This window comes from Eptatretus burgeri, chromosome 14, assembly GCF_056783735.1.
Source record: "Eptatretus burgeri isolate ZD-2024b chromosome 14, Ebu_testis_v1, whole genome shotgun sequence".
NCBI classification, from domain to species: domain Eukaryota; kingdom Metazoa; phylum Chordata; class Myxini; order Myxiniformes; family Myxinidae; genus Eptatretus; species Eptatretus burgeri.
Genome location: NC_140974.1, coordinates 20,389,237 through 20,406,130, shown reverse-complemented (window position 1 = coordinate 20,406,130; position 16,894 = coordinate 20,389,237). Strand labels below are relative to the sequence as shown.

Sequence of the window (16,894 nt, the reverse complement as noted above, 5' to 3'; positions counted from 1 at the left end):
TGGCCTTTTCAACAGCACATTGTCATTAACACTGGCACACCCAATCCATCTTCCTGGTAGATTCTCATTGAGATAAGTCTGCACAGTCAGCTTCCAGTGAAGTGGAGCCCCATCCTGTTGAAAAATGAAGTGTTCATGCTCATTAGCAATGAGCTCATCAAATAACCAGTTCTGAAGCATTTGCAGATAAACATCGCTGGTCACGTTTCCCTCAAAGAAAAACGGTCCATAAAGACGATTCTTGGAGATTGCGCAGAACACATTCACTTTCGGCGAGTCCCTCATGTGCTCAACTGTGGCATGGGGATTTTCTTTCCCCCAAATGCGAACATTATGCTTGTTGACTTTGCCACTCGTATGAAATGTGGCCTCATCACTGAAAACAAGACGCTTTTCGAACTCCTCATCTTCAACTTTCTCTTGCATAGCGACACAGAATTGCTTGCGCCTTTCCCTGTCATCCGTGTTTAAGGCTTGAACGAGCTGCAGCTTATAGGGTGTCAATCGCAAGCATTTCCTTACGACACACACAAGTGTCGTACGAGGAATCTGGGTTTCCATAGATGCTCTTCTTACAGACATTCTGGGGCTTCACACAAATGTTTCCCGAACCTGATTGACGATATCTTCCGGTACTGGTGGTCGTCCAGATCCCTTTGCCCTGCACAGACAGCCTTCCTCTTTGAATTTTTTGTGCCATGTCAAAATCTGTTTTCCAGTTGGTGCATTTTTATTGAATTTTCTCGAAAATGCACGCTGCACACTCTTGTTTGACTGTGTTCAAGCATATTCCAACACACAAAAAGGCCTTTTCATTTCTAGTGAATGTCATTCTTTACCCTGACAAAAAAAGAAAAAAAATTAAACATTCAACTTAGTTAGTTTTTACACATTTTGTTAAAATTTGAGATCATTTGAGCGAGAATTAGCTATGTTATTACACTACGAAATGATGTCATTTTTTTTAGGGACACCTGTAGATTGCAGTGGAAAAGAACACGTAGCATTTCTGAAGGAGATACAAGGGTTGAAATAAATTTTGAAATGATTTTAAATGCTTTTAACAGAAGAAGAATCATTCATGTTAAATGAAGATTTGGTTTCGAGATATTGAGAAAAGAGGAGGGGGAAAAAAAGAAAAAGGTAGAACCAGAAGTAGACAGAAGGAAATTCAAGTATAAATGAGATCATTGCGGAGTGAGGAAATACTTGTTTGTTTTCATTTTTTGAAGCGAGAAGGGGAAATAGGATAATGTTGAGGAGGTGGATGAAAGATATTTGGGAAGGAGGAATCAAAACGAGGAACAGGGAGACAAATCATTTTCACAATTTCTATCCGAGGAGCTGCTGAGGTTGGCCTTAACTAATACGAAAGAAATTCAAGATATACCACAAACAACATATGGTTGAACATGAAATATTAGACTTTTTGAGAAATCGTGCTATCATTTCTGGCCCCATCTCTCAATGGTGAAGAATCATTAGAAAAATTTTAAAATATTCTCATATCCAAACCCAAATACGAATGTTTACCAAAATTGAATAAAGTCATCCTTGTCACACTCTCAGCCTGTCCACCAACTTTCATCCAAATCCATCTGTATATTTTTGAGATATCATGCTATATCATGCATTTTGGCCTGATTTCTCTTTGGTGAAGAATCATTGAAGAAATTCTAGTGTCTGGATCTTCACCAAAATCGAATCAATTTGGCCTCGCCATACACCAAACTTGTCCACAAAGTTTCGTCCGAATCCGTCCATAACTTTATGATACAGCATGCTAACAAACAAACAGACAGACAAAGTGGGGTGAAAACATAATCTCCATCCATCTCCAGTGGCAGAGGTAATGCCAAAAGCCTTTTACTCATTTTTTAATGGTTCGTTGAAGGAGGAAAATAATTACTGTTGATCTTGAATGAAAGTCTATTGTATTGTCAAATCTAAGTAAATCTTATGACATTGGTATCTGGAGACAGTCTCGTGTACCTATTCCTGCTTGCCACAGGTCGATTGGTGCCTTCACAATCTTTTACCAACTATATTCTAGTTTTGCACTCACCCTCTTCACACAACCACTGCTCTTCCACAGGTCAAGCGAGTTGCACCAAAAATCCTTATACCTTGTGACCCTCTCAACATCTAAGCTGAACGCTCATCATTAATCCATCTCTTCTATCGCATATTGAGCAGTCTTTATAAGCATGTTGTCTCCTTTCCTTCAGGATCTCAAATCAGCTGACCACCACCACCTTGTTGTTTTGAGCTGAAGCTGAGAAGAGCTGACAATATCTACACCCACTAAAACCTTATTCCCTTTTCACTTGCAATTCCTGCCCAATATCCTGTGGTGCATCCATGCATTATTATCCTGTTTTTCTCAATGCCCCCCTTTGTATCTGCTTATCATTGCCACCTAGTGTTTGGCCTCTCTATTAGGCTCAAACCTCATTTTAATAAAAAAAAAAAATGGTTTCATAAGTGTCAGCAGTTCTTGTTCTTCTTCTTCTTCTTCTTGCGTGTGGTCGCTTTCGCTACCGAATAACTATCATTTTGTTGGGGCACGACTATACCGCTGATGCTGTGCCCCTATACCAGTACACTGGTACTCATTTTGCTGACCTCAGAAGGATGACAGGCTGAGTCAACTCCACCTGGTGTTAATTCAGCAGCAAATGGGGCTCAAATTCTGAACCTGAAGATCCCAAGCCAGCCATCCTTACCACTAAGCCAACACCAGGCTTCAGCAGTTGTTGTTTCACCGACATCCAAAACTATGGGCAAGCTTGCACCAAATTTTACCAAAACAATAAGCACTTTTATAAACAGCATATATGACTTGAGGAAGGGCAATGGCTAACGAAAATGATGCAAAACAAACAATGACCAAGATACGGGAATCAGACCTGTGCTTTCTCAATGTTGGAACACTGCTCAGACAATCCAGCAAATGCTTATGCTCACCTGGGGTAAAGTCTTCGAGGAAGAGCATCTGCTTTGGAAACATCCGGCTTCTCCACCCGACTGAGCAATACCTGGGCATTCCAAGCCTCCCGATGTTGGACGGCAGATGATGTGGGTGATGAAGCTGTGGCCAAACTTTCAAAATCCTCCAGCTCTCCCTCACTCAGGAGGGTACCCTCACTGATTGAACTGTCGCTGCGGTCCTCGGAAAGGCATGAATCACCACCATTAACCACCATGTGTAGCTTCTCAGTCGAGTTGAGATTTAAGGCCTCAGAAGGAAGGCAAGTAGGTGCACAGTAATGTTGAGGATCTGCCAATTCTGAAGTAACTGCTGCTGCTGCTTCAGATGCAATATTGCATCCTGGGGATTGACACGGCACTGACTGCCATGGACCCGATCCCGGAAGCTCTTCATGAGAAAGATGGCTGTAACCTTGCAACTCAGAGTGGCAAAAGCTACCCCTAAAAGCTGGAGTGTCCCGAGCGGATAAATTTTCAACATGCGGTGGAACAGTATTATCAAAATTGGCAACAGCGAGCCGTGTACATTCTGTATGTGCCTTGAGCACCGAATTTGGTGCAGTGGGCTGTGCTGCTCTGTTCATTTTGAAACCGCAATCGACAAAAGCACAATTGTTTGTAGGTGTTGTGGATCCAGGACCAAAGCCTATACGAGCCAGTTTCTTGGTGTCAGATTCGATACGGTCAGCCAGGACCTCAGCAGCCACTGCAATGCATAATACAACCATCACACAGTCTATGGAACACATAAAGGAAATAAATAAATAAATCAATAAATAAAACGTTACAGACCGACTTTGATCGTTTGCAGGAAAGAAAGAAAAAAAATCCACATATTTCTTATGGGTCCCGTCAGCGAAGCGACGGGTGGTATTTGCTCGTATTTAATGGATGCTCAACTTCCAACAATCTCCCCTTTTTGCCAAATAAGAAATAATAAAGCACGAGGACATTTATTGTAAGAAATACAGCATCTATGTCATAATAATTCCACCTGATGGTTTGCATCATTATTGAGGCATGACTATTGCAATGACCCTATAAGTTTGGCAGGTATTAAAATATGGCGATAGGAGATGCACATAATGGCCTGAGATGTTTCAAAATGCAAATGATAGCACACTGAATAGCCAGCAGAATGCCACATCTGTAAGATGGCATCGTTTTTGATGCAACATCTTGCTTGTACCAGACTCGGTGGTGTAATGGTTAGAGCATCCACTCTGAGTCTGGGAGGTTGGCTATTCAGGCCCCAACTGAGTAATACCAAAGACTATGGAAAAAAAAAATGGTACGTGCTGCTTCCTTGCTTGATGCTCAGCATTTAGAAGGATAGAGCACAGACAATTCCCATTGGTTGGCATCCATGGGGAGAAAGAAATTCCTCCTGAGGAAATACCACGGTGAGTATGGAGAGAAAAGTGGTGTCATTGTTGTAACGTCGCTAGTACCCAGGGTATCCCAGGAAGTGACGGCACTTCCCCCAAGCTCAGTGGCTGTGTTAAGAGTTTGTCTCATCAGCGTGTGTGTGTGTGTGTGTGTGTGTGTGTGTGTGTGTGTGTGTGTGTGTGTGTTCGCTCCATTACAAGCCAAAGACCTTGTCCATAAAAATATTGTTACGGATTTCAGAATCCGGTCTGATGAATGCATCCACACATTCAGGTCCTCAGACAGTTATTTCCTTAAATGCATGTTCAGATTAGCACCATCCCCATGTCTAATGGGATCTTAAATGTGATGCGTTGAGAAGGGTAAAGGATAGATCCCCTCTCTTATGGGAAGGTTTTTTTTTTTTTTTTTTTTTTTTTTTTTACGACAGACACGTTCACACACATTTCTTTCACAAGCTCTGAAGCCCGCCCTCATTTTTCCTCAGCAGCATTCTTTCGCGAGCTCTGACGCCCGCCTTTTTTGAGAGCACACGGGTCGTCATGGTAACCATGTCCCGGTGGGGCAGGGTGAGCTTGGGGTGGACGGCACCCCGTGGAGACGGCCGGGGATATAAAAACGAGCGAGAGAAAGCGTGACATGTGTTCTGTGAGGAGAGGGACGTTCTGTGAAGAGAGGGACGTTCTGTGAAGAGACGTTCTGAGATATAAAAAAGTGAGGAAACAGCGAAAGAGGGACGTTATGAGAGGAAAAAGCGAGCTAAAGAGAAAAAGTGAGGAGAGGAAAAGCGAAAGGAGAGAGGAAAAAGCAAAGGGCGAGAGAAGTGACCAAGAAGCGGGTGTCTGACCAGCGCCGACGAGACAATTCACCCTTCCGAGTGCTTCGGCAAACGAGCGTGTGGTGCACGTGTGGGTGTGAGCGGTACCACCAACAAGTGAGGCACGGGTCAATCACCAGCGGCACCAGGGTCTAAACCCGCGACGGACTTTCTCGGTGCCCTCCAGACGTTGACTGGCGTTCAAGGCTGCCCCGCAAGCGGGTGCATGGCAAAGCGGGGTGCTGGCGACAGACGTGACCCGCACGCACGCATTTTCAGGACGTTTTTGCTTCATGGACGACTTTTTGGTGAGCGAGACGATTCTCCCCCTCCCCTCCCCCTGAATGATCTGCTGGGTACCCATGTCTGTGTTTAGCTGTAAGTCAACCCACGATAAGCATCTGCTCTTTGTCTCTTTCCTGGCATTTTGATTGATTTTGCTTTGAAATTCATTCTTTATTTACCTCAACAAATAAAAGGTTCTTTTATATATTTATTTTATTATTAATAAATTATTTGTCCATTTCCAACCTGTCCGTGTTTGTCCTTTCCTTCCATTGGTCTAGCATTGTTCGAACCGAGATAGACTGGGAGGTAATTACCACAGATTTGACCAAAAAATAGTCGGCACGCACCAGCGGTTAAAACGCTCGGCCGCCCTAATTAAAATCGAATCAGATAACATTGGTGCTTTGCCGAGGGCACGCTCCCTGCTCAGGTAACTACGTGACCTCTAGTTAAACGGAATAACTCGACGGTGGACACTGGAACTCGTGGTTGACTGGGTGGCGTTTGTGGTTTTAAAACAATCCACCGTACAACAACGTTAATTGTGAGCGGTGGCCCCAGGTCTGGCTCTACCGAGGACAAACGGGGATTAATCCCCCTGAGTGACAAGCTGGTGTCTCGGTATCTGTCACCGCAACAATATAATCAATCACCAGCATGACAGGAGGAGGCAGGGAATGGGACCATACTCTGTGCAGAGAGTTGGTGCTGCTTAAGCAGTCTCCTTGGCGATTGGGCACAATCCTGGACGGGTCGCCACTCTGACACAGGATACCAGCATGCTGGCACTCATTTTGTCGACCTCGGAAGGATGACAGGCCAAGTTAACCCCACCTGGTATTAATTCAACAGCTGAGCGGGATTTGAACTCAGGACCCTCGGATCCAAAGCCCACCACCCTAACCATTAAGCCAACACCAGGCATCAGAATGACAGGTTGTAGTTTAAAAAAAAAAAAAAAAAAAAAAGTACAAAGTGGTGCTTCTTATCTTGACTACTGCAATACTTACTCAACAGCCCCAAATAATTCCCACCTTGTGTGGTCAGCTGGGAAACATATTTGGCCTGTCTTTCATGAACCGGTTGGCCAGGCCTGAACAAAAATTTGTAAGTTGTTTAGGGTGCCGGCGAAAGCTCACCTACTCTTCGCGAAGGACACCGTGGGATCTTTCACGTCAACCAACTAAAGCTTGCAGATGGGATACCAAGTTTAACGTCCATCCGAGGGACGGCACCTGTCTGCGAAACTACAGTTCAGTAGATGAAAGAAAAATATATTAAAATTGACAAATTTATGCATGATAAAAAAAAAATATATATATCTACTGTACAACAAACACTTCGAGAAAAACCAACCTTTGATGTTCCTAATCCGAGCAAGTTTGTCCCTGTACGAGGCCAGCTGCTGTGCGTCGATGTGATCTGTTGCTTCGTTGTTTTGAATTTGTTTGTCTCCATTGGAAACCTTTTCAGGCTCAGTGAAAGAGGAAGCAAGACCTTCAGGTCGAGGAAAACACTCGGGTGCTGTTGGCAGTTCAGGAACAGAATCTTGGACAGGGACCTCTGTCATTGTACTCGAGACACTGTTAAGAACAGCAATTGGAAAAACAAAAATGTGGTCTGGGTAAGCACTTTATTAACTTTTCCCAGTGTTACACATGCTCATGTCCCTGTGCACCCACACGTAATTATTGTAAAATAAACGCCTCTGTACTACAACCGAAAAGAATCTCGTGAAATGGTTGTCCCATTAAAAAAAACAAAAACATATTCAGACAATGTTGGGCAATATGTTTTCAGGTATTCTGCCAATTAAAAAGTTTCTTAAAGGATCTATTGTGAACAGGGTGACCGAGGTATCAACCGTACAAATATCCAGAGAGACCGTTTAACATAAACAGAAAGGAAAGAGAAGTAAAACTGTCCATTCACATGGCAATACATTGAACTAGAATGGCACTCTGTGGAGTGCATACCTCCGCCAAGCTGGACAGTTTACACTTTGTATCCCACTGAAAGTCTGGATCTGGATCTAGATCTCCAAAATCTAAATGGCTTGTTCTTGTCACCTACCCAACTCATCCACCAAGTTTCATCCGAATCTGACCACAACTTTTCACGATATCATGTTTTTTAAAAAAAACAAAAAAACATTTTGGCCTCCATCTCTCAATGGTGAAGAATCACTTGAAAAATTTAAAAATTCTCATGCCTGGATTTGGATCTTCACCAAAATTGAATTGATTCAACCTCTTCATACACCAAAACCTGTCCACCATGTTTCGTACAAATCAGTCGATAACTTTTTGAAATATCAAGCTACATTTCATTTTTAGCCCCACTCAATGGTGAAGAATCACTCAAAAAATTCACGGATCTTCACCAAAATAGAATCAATACTTCCTTGCTAAACATCAAACCTGTCCAGAAAGTTTTATCCAAATCCATGCACAATTTTTTGAGATATCGTGCTATATATCGTTTTTGGCCCTCTCTCTCAAAGGTGAAGAATAATTTCAAAAAAATATATTCTACTATCCGGATCCTTATCTTCACCAAAATATAATCAATTAGTCCTTGTAATGTACCCAACCTGCCAACCAAATTTCATCCAAATACATGCACAACTTTTTGAGATACCCTGCACACAAACAAACAAACAAGACAAGCCGGTAGGTGGCGATGGGTCGCCGAGCATGGAAACTATAAGATATAGAGCAAAATGGATGTCATATAGCAGATAGGGAATCACCTTAAGATTATGCATATCAAATCCAAACCAGTTCCATCTACCGATAACTACTCGGTATCCATTTGAATGAAAAGTACCGAAAATGCGGCTTGAAATCGGAAATCCCCAAAGTTCGAGGGGGTGCTGTGGGTGAACAAAGATCTAAATCGAAAATCCGGCTCGATCGTTTGTGCACAATGTATTCCCGACGATTAGTGTGAATTTTCATGACCATCCGACCATAACCCTAGGAGGAGTAGCATTTGGCACGAAGGCACCTCCAGCTCTTGCATATTATCGATTTTTGCACTAATTGACCTTTGACTCTGACCTAAGCGAAATCGGTCAATATTTCCTGAGGCAAAGTTGTAGTACTCATTGAGTACCATGAACCTGCAAAGTTTCATTCGTATCGATGCACTCACCTGGTCACTAGGGGGCCTTCAATTTTCGTCAATTTTCGCGCATACCCTAATTGTAGGGGGCGCTGCGGGTAAAGTATTTCATATATCACAAAAACCGGAAAATATTTGATAGAGCATCACTTTAGATCATTCGTGCCAAATTTAATAACCCTACGTGGGATAATGGCTTTCGGAATTGATTTCGTGTGAACGGTACCGATTTTGAAGGTTTTTCGGTTGTTGCTAGGGAACCAAAGTGTCCCGAGCAACCATCACAATTTCCAAAACACGAGGTCATAAGATGTACCTACCACCCGAGTTTGGTCAAAATCCGCCCACGTTTACTACCAATTATGCTGATGACAAACGAACAAACATCCAAACAAACAGACAGAATTACTGACAATAAGGGTCACCTATTTCGGCGACCCAACAGACATTGTGTAGAGCATGATACTTGCGAAATCCCCGAAACAAATTTGGCCTTAAAAATAATTGGTGGTTGAATTCAATGACCAAATATGCAAATCCTTTTCAAATTTCAAGACGATTGGATGAAAATTGATGATTTTAGAAATTTGGCCTATATTGACCTTCACACCTCAAAATAATTGGTGGTTGAATTCAGTTACCTGATATGCAAATCCTGTTAATATTTCAAGTCAATCGGATGAAAATTGAAGGTTTTAGAAACTGCACCTAAGTCGTTGACTCTTGGCCTATGTTGACCTTTTGGCCCATGTTGATCTCAAAAATAATTGGAGGTTGAATTCAGTGACCTGATGTGCAAATTCTCTTTGGATTTCAAGTCAATCGGATGAAAATTTATGATTTTAGAAATTTGACAAAGTTGTTGACCTTTGCCCTATGCTGATCTTTTTACCTCAAAAATCAATAGGCTTATTGCTTATGACTAACTTCACCATTTGGTGAAGTTTCTTGAAGATCTGTTTGAAATTGTGACCTGTGGGTAATTGACATAAAGACAAACAGACAGACAATCATTGACCATACGAACAAATATAGGGTACCTGAAAATCTTCGCTTTTGCAAGTAACAAACAGACAGACAGAGGTGAAAACATAACCTCCATCCATCGCAGATGGCGGAGGTAATGAAGAAATAACTTCTGTCGAAGAACTTACAGACCTGTGAAACTGCCCTCATTGTCCCATATTTACAAGATAATCAAACAGTGACTTTTCTCAAAAAGAAAATAATAATAATCTCTCCTGTAAGCTTTACTACTGCAAATTAGTTCCTCTAGAATCTATCATCTCAATCCCACAGTTGTGCAATATGCAGGTTTCACAATCAGAACTACATACTCCATGGAAGAGGGTCTCGAAGAGGATGGAGAAGATGCAGGTGCACAGCTGCCCAAAAGATTGCTCAAAAACATGGCAGCTCCACTCGAATCAACACTTGATGTCAAAGTAGAAATTGAATCAGACTGTCAAGCACAAAATGTAGCAAGACGTTAGCTTCCACCCTTGGGTTATGGTAAAACGGCAAAAATGAAGCAGTGCAAGGGTGGTAGAGGAGAAGCAGCAAGGCAAGATTGCATGTGTTGGCACACTGGAAACGAGTGCTGGGAACTGGCCTCAAAAGGGGCCTTTGCTTTCACTTTCACCTTGAGCTTTTCTCTGGCACCAACAATATTTGGCATTGCAGTGCTCACAGCAGGCTCAACCGTCGACTTGCGCTACAAAATGAACAGAATAAATACATTGCCAATAAAGAAAAACAACAATAATTGAAACCCCAGATATGGAATTAAAGATTTTATAATTCTATACCATCCAGTGCACCTCTGCATTGGCATCCTTCACAACAGCCTGTCGCTGCCGTGTGTAAAGATCATGAAGTCTTTGTTGCTGAGCCTCTGCCGCATGTCTTTGGCCCTCCCGCTCTTCTGCCGCCTCTCGCCGCCGTTGCTGCAACCGGCGCTCCATGTATCGCCTCACTGCGGCCTTATCGTAGCTGCGACTACGTTGCCGTGGCTCATTTTGTTGCTGCCGATCTTCAGTTTTGCATTTTCGGGACGAAGGACATTTTAGATGTTGCTTGTTGCCAGTGGGTCGAGCAAGAGCCAAAGAATGGTTACCTGGCTGGTGTGACATGAAGCAGGGCAGTTTATTCCAATTTTTAAAATCGGTTTCACCAGGAAGATAAACAAATACATATTTCACAAAGTTCATGCATAGTCAACAACAAGAAAGAACAATCAAAAGTTGCAGTCCCTCAGCAGGACTTGTTTTGTGTGGTTTTATACTCTGTATTTTATAGACGTACTCACATTCTAATTGTACCGTACATACTTTATAGACGTACTCAGTTAAAAAAAAAACAAAAAAGGTAACGTGTAAAAATTGTGATCTACGTTGATATATTATGTGAAGACAGACAGACAGACAGACAGACAAACGGACCCAAATGCAATACCCTCTCCTCTGGCGAGTCTAATAAAATACAGTAGACTAGGCGTAAGTCGGCAGCGTGTAACTCGTCACTTCGCCTAAGTCGGCAGCGAAAAAAATTCCCGAATTTATCTCATGTTAAATCGAGTTACAAACTTTGAATAAAGTCTGTAAGTCGTCATCTCTAAGTCGTCACTTCGTCTAAGTTGTCAGATGTTGTCCGTTCCCGCGTAATGCAAACTCAAGTAAATTACCACGCCTAACTCATCACACGGAAGTGCTGCCTCGTGAGAAGCCCGATTTCATGGAATCGTGATGCGCGGGTTATTTATAACTGCGCTGCGTTCAGCTCAGTCAGCGCGCCGTCCCACATGCATCTGAAGAGGTACACAGGCTGCGTAATGCAGTCTCTGGCGAAGGAGTAAAGGATCGATCGATCTTAGTGTTGAAGTCTGATCATGGTTTGATATTGGCTTGTTTTGTACATCACCACACACACTTTCACATCACAATGACTGTGTGTCATGTAATTTGTCGATAGTATACGAGTTTTCATTCCATTTGAAAACTCATTCTACATTCATTCCAATGAATGAATTCTAACAGCCATTCATTCCACATTTGTCGATGGTGATATACCATCACCGATGGTATACAAGTTGTCTTACAGTTGTTCATTATCTTTAATTTTGATAAAGTGATTCATGAATTCCATCTTCGCTTGATCACTTTCCAACTCACCAATGAACCCCCACCTATGCCCCGAGGATTGTGTTTCCCTTTTGGTACAATAGCCGGCTTCGAGATCGTTGCGGCACGTACGTGTCATAATATGATAGGCCTCTCACACATACGTGTCCAGGCCACGCGCGACTTCATCCTTCACCCCACAGTCATCATGAATGTTCGTATACGCGCAAGTCGTCACATGTCTAATTCGTCACTTTTTTCTCGGTCCTGATGGTGACGACTTACGCCTAGTCTACTGTAGTTCTGGGTAAGTCTGTTAGGCATTCCCATCTGAGCACATAGCTAATGACGCTGGGATCCCATGTTAAAATCCACATACTGTGTCGATCTAGTCTTTAGAATAATCATGTTATACACTTGTCTGCACAAGCTCTTTGGATACTGAAAAAGCTGAGAAAGTCTGATAAGAATGTAGAATGCAAGAAAATGTCTGGGGACATCTTGTACCTGCTATGGGCATGCGATGCCTCCGTAAAACTAAAAAAATAAAAACTTTTCTTCTTGTGTTGCACCGAGTACAATACGAGTTGAAGCCCGATGAGCGTAAAAATATTTCCCCAAAATCGAAATGCACAAGTTGATGAAATTTTAAAAACAAGATTACCAATCAAGTTTAACAAGAAAAAGAAAAGAAAAAAAAAAGACCATCAAGGATTTTTTTTTTGGGGGGGGGGATGAATATATAGGAAAGAAAACAGCTCTTTTTTCATGTGTTGGATTCAAAGGTAGTTTGGGATTTATTTCAGGCAGTCCCAACAGGATACACTTCATAAGGTTATTCCACTTTGACCTCCACCAAGTCACATAAACCAAGCTTTTCAACCCTTCACACTCATTTACCCTCATTTAAGGTATCTTCAAACATTCACATTCCACCACAAGTCTTCTGTTACATTTTTGGAGCAACAATGAGATGAGCAAAGCTTTAGTCTTGATTATTCAAAGGTAAGAATTCATCAAAGATATTGACTCTCTATCAACACAAGTTTAACAAGACTGAGCATTTAATGGAAAGCCTCGCCGAGGTCTATAGATTACGGAAAATGTGAGAATGAATGATTGATTTACGATAAAGTTGACCTGCATGGACTTGCACACTCAATGACATACACAGATTACAATAGCCTCTGTTTTTTCGAGAACAGGCGAGGTAATAATTAATTCCATGGTGGCGCTGTCGATGCCGAAGAAGAGGATGAGTCAAGATCTAACTTCCCTGTTATGTCAGTGGTACTCGACAACCACAAGCATGTGGTCGAACAACATGCGGTCCAATTCAAAGAAGAAGAAAAAATCCACGAAGCAATTTACCACATGACAACGCAGGCACGGTGTCGAATAAATGTCCTGAAAAATTAATCATTCCAAAAGCAATTGTTTTGAAGAGATAAATTGTGAATGTTTGAAGGATAGTTTTGCGCAGCAAAGCTCAAAGGCTTACCTCTTGCGAGCGGCAGCGCCGTTCCCTCTTGCCGGATGATGATTGCTCAGTGGTCATCTCTCTCTCTTCAGCCTTCCTCTTACTACCTGGTGGGCTTATCTTCAACGCCAGCTTTCCTTGAAGGTTGAAGTATAAAAACACAAAATTAGAACACATCCAAAAAAAAAAACATTATCGTGCCGTGTCAACAAGGTAAGGCTCTCAAAACCAGTTATCATTCGATGTCAAGCCGAGTGATAAATGTTCGATACCCGCATCTGGCTGGTGATGAGGAGCCAAGGAGGCTAGTTGAGTGGGGGAGCCTTGCTTTGGAGCAGGTCCCAAGATTGCCCGAGCAAGACGCTGGCCGTCACGCCACCTGGACGTGCTGGTAACAGGTGCTGAGGGTGCATATGGGAGCACAAATTCCCAATTACAATGCTCATTCATATTATAGTCAAATAAGAAATGGAAGCATTGCTTACTCTCAGTGAAAACATAATCACTAATTGTTTGTGTGCAAATATATTTATCAGCCAATAACAAAATGAAGACTTATTCAAAATAAAAAGAAGAACAAATGGTTTGGTAGCATGTTCACTTCCCAATTTACCATGCAGACAGCCCCACCAAGACCGAAGTATTAATTTTGATGCAAATTGGTTGAAATGACAAACCAACAAACTCCGTGTTTTACATCAAGCTTCCCACTGTGCCACACCTCACGGCACTGCCGCATAAACGGGATCCGTGAATTTGTTGAGCAAAGGACAGCAAGTCATCCATCTCACCCTGCAAAATGGATTGGGTTTTTGTCAAAAGGCGCACCCCTCGCCTGACATGTCACGAGGTCGGCATGTTCAACAAGGATATTTGACTTACAAATCACGGCCGACGAGCGAGGGCTGGAGATGCAATCATGCAAAGGACTCGCTCTCGTATTGGAGGTGAGGGGGTTTGAGTGAAACAAGTGAACTCTAAAGACAGATGATTTGAAGAGTAAAAACCCAAATAAGTAAGATATAATGTGAAGAGAACAAGCTACTCAAAAGTAACATTATTACGGATAAGTTCAAAGATAGATCTCCGTGGTTTCATTAGAAGAAGAGCCCAAAGATAAAGCGAATGAAGAAAACGACGATGATCACTGTTGCAATGAAAGGTACGAGAAAGAAGAGTGGAGAAAAAGAAAAAGAAATCAATCGGTCCTTCGAGCTATGCAATCACTCTCCTTCCACGTGTGTCAGTAAATCAGCTCAGGGCTGAGCTTGCTTCAAGGGACCATTTGTCACGCGCGACGCAACCCACTAAAAAGAGTCCGATTTAATCTTCTTGGCTCATCCATTCTGCGGCAGGAAACGTCGCTATTCCCTAACCAGCCACCACCCATCAACCCCTCCCTCTCCCCTACCCCCAACTACCCCAAGGCAATAACCCTCTGGTACATCCTTCCATAGAGAATCTATGCCACGAAATACATAACAGGTTATACCACCGTATCCCTCCGCAATATAATGGTATTGCTTTGGACTTTAAAATCACGAATAAAACACCTTTATTATCTAAAAATACATCGATGGTGTTGCCAGAGAAGTTAAAAAAAATCATAATAATAATAATAAAAATACAACTTTCATGTTATTTCATTTGCCATTCTCATTTTCCATTTGTCTCAAAATAGACAGGTAGTGGACAGAAAAAAAAAATGCAAACACCAAATGTAGGCACTTAATAGGGGGCTGGGCCACCACATACTGCCAATAAGTCCTGCATGCACCATGGCATACAGTGGAGTCCACCAGCATCTACATTTCTGCAGGAGTGCAGCACCATTCTTCCACAGGAAAGTCAATCAACTCACACCTGTTTGATGGAGGATGTGAAATGCTGTCTCAGGCATCGTTCCAGAATATCCCATCAATGCTCAATTGGGTTCAAATCGAGTGACTGAGAAGGCCATGACATGTGGATAACATCAGTGTCATTCTCATCAAACCATTGGGTGACCACACGTGCTCTGTCGATGGGGCATTGTTATCCTGGAAGACACCTCTCCCGGCAGGAAAGAAATGCTGCAACATTGGGTGAAGATGATCACTCAGTACCATAAAGTAGTGATTAGCATTGACCATGCCTTCTCGGGTAATGAGTGCACCCAAACCATGCCAGGAAAATGTGAACCACAACATCACAGAACCACCAAAACCCTTCACTGTTGAAGCCAAGCACTCAGGGTTTTAGAGTTCTTTAGGTTGGTGTTACACGTGCATTCGTCTGTTTGTCGAGAACATGGTGAAGGATGATTCATCTGATCATATCACATTTCTCGACTGCTTAGTAGTCCATTGCCTGTGTTCTTTGCACCACTGGACTTGCAAACGTGCATTGCCAGGTGTGATAAGTGGTTTGTGCACTGTAACCCAACAATGACATCCTGCTCTGCAGAGTTCTCTGCGGACCGTTTTTGATGAAGCTGACTGCTTGTGCCCTAGGTTGAAATTTACAGTCAATTGATCTGCATTTGTTCGTCTGCTTTTCCTTGCACTTCAAATTTATGCACAGATATCACAATCCTGGAGTATGTGCTTCCGCCCACTGTTTTCCTTTCCTTATGATGTCTTTCCCTCGGAGTTCCATGCCGACATCACCTTAGACACCATTGCTCATGAAACATCAGCAAGTTGAGCTCCGTCACTGAAGCTCCTACCAAACATGCCCCAACAATTACCCCTCTTTCAAAGGCACTGAGGTCTCCTCTTGCAGCCATGCTCACCATAATTATAGGTAACCAGGCCTATGCAGCAATTTTATACATGACCTAAAGCATGCTGGGATGTTATTTGTTTAATCAACACATGTGCCACACCTGTGTGGAAGCCATTGCTTTCAATATACTTGGTGTCCATCATTTACCCAGGCATTTCCATTTTTTGTCCACTACCTGTAATTGGGACAGGAAGAAGAGTAGACCCGACCTGAAATCCCCTAATGACTTAAGATAGTTTTGTGCTTTTCGTTCTTTGCCATACTTTGTGGTTAGGGTGGCTGGCTTAGGATCCTAGGGTCCTGAGTTCGAACCCCGTTGGCCACTGAATTAACACCAGGTGGGGTTAACTCAGCCTGTCATCCTTCCGAGGTCAACAAAATGAGTACCAGTGTACTGGTTGAGGGGCACAGCATCAGCGGCACAGCCACGCTTCCAAGAAATGATATCTACCTGGCAGCCAAGCTGCCATACACAAGAACAGAGGAGATTATTTGCCGTTATTGTGTATTGCTGTTAGTTGTTTCTTTTTTCCTCTTCTTCTTCTCCAAGTTCTCCTCTTCATCAACAGATTGTTTAAGGGCTGAATACAAATGGACTGACAGGATGGCCTTGAGGTATGCACATGTCTAGCCGCTAAGCTATCTCGCCTGGGTTCAAATCCCGACCCAGCTGTAAACTGTCAGCACGGTGATTTATCAATGTGTGCGTCATTCTTCAGATGGACATTAAACAGATGTTTAATGTCCATCTGAAGCTTGGTCGACGTTAAAGTTCCCACGGTGTCCTTTGCAAAGGGTAAGCAAGCTATCGCCAGCACCATGGCCAAATTACAAATTCCTGCCCTAACCAGCAGCGGGCATTGCATCAGTGGCACAGCCATGCCCTCAGCCAATGATGCTACCCCACAGCCTTGTCTG

At 42.8% G+C, this 16,894-nt stretch overlaps 1 protein-coding gene across 15 annotated transcripts in view; it reads right to left on the bottom strand.

Annotated features, from left to right (window-relative positions):
* LOC147012751 (centrosome-associated protein 350-like) overlaps positions 1-16,894 on the bottom strand; it is a 130,648-nt gene that overhangs the window by 94,922 nt on the left and 18,832 nt on the right. For 14 of the 15 annotated variants that reach the window (XM_085853901.1, XM_085853906.1, XM_085853891.1 and 11 more), the window contains 7 exons: positions 13,483-13,611; positions 13,232-13,347; positions 10,420-10,731; positions 10,254-10,325; positions 9,949-10,073; positions 6,842-7,068; positions 2,968-3,697 (listed from right to left, as the gene is read on the bottom strand). In XM_085853901.1, coding sequence (XP_085710027.1) covers positions 2,968-3,697; positions 6,842-7,068; positions 9,949-10,073; positions 10,254-10,325; positions 10,420-10,731; positions 13,232-13,347; positions 13,483-13,611 — 1,711 coding nt within the window. The remainder of the gene's footprint in view (positions 1-2,967; positions 3,698-6,841; positions 7,069-9,948; positions 10,074-10,253; positions 10,326-10,419; positions 10,732-13,231; positions 13,348-13,482; positions 13,612-16,894) is intronic. The other variant, XM_085853897.1, reaches the window with a different exon arrangement.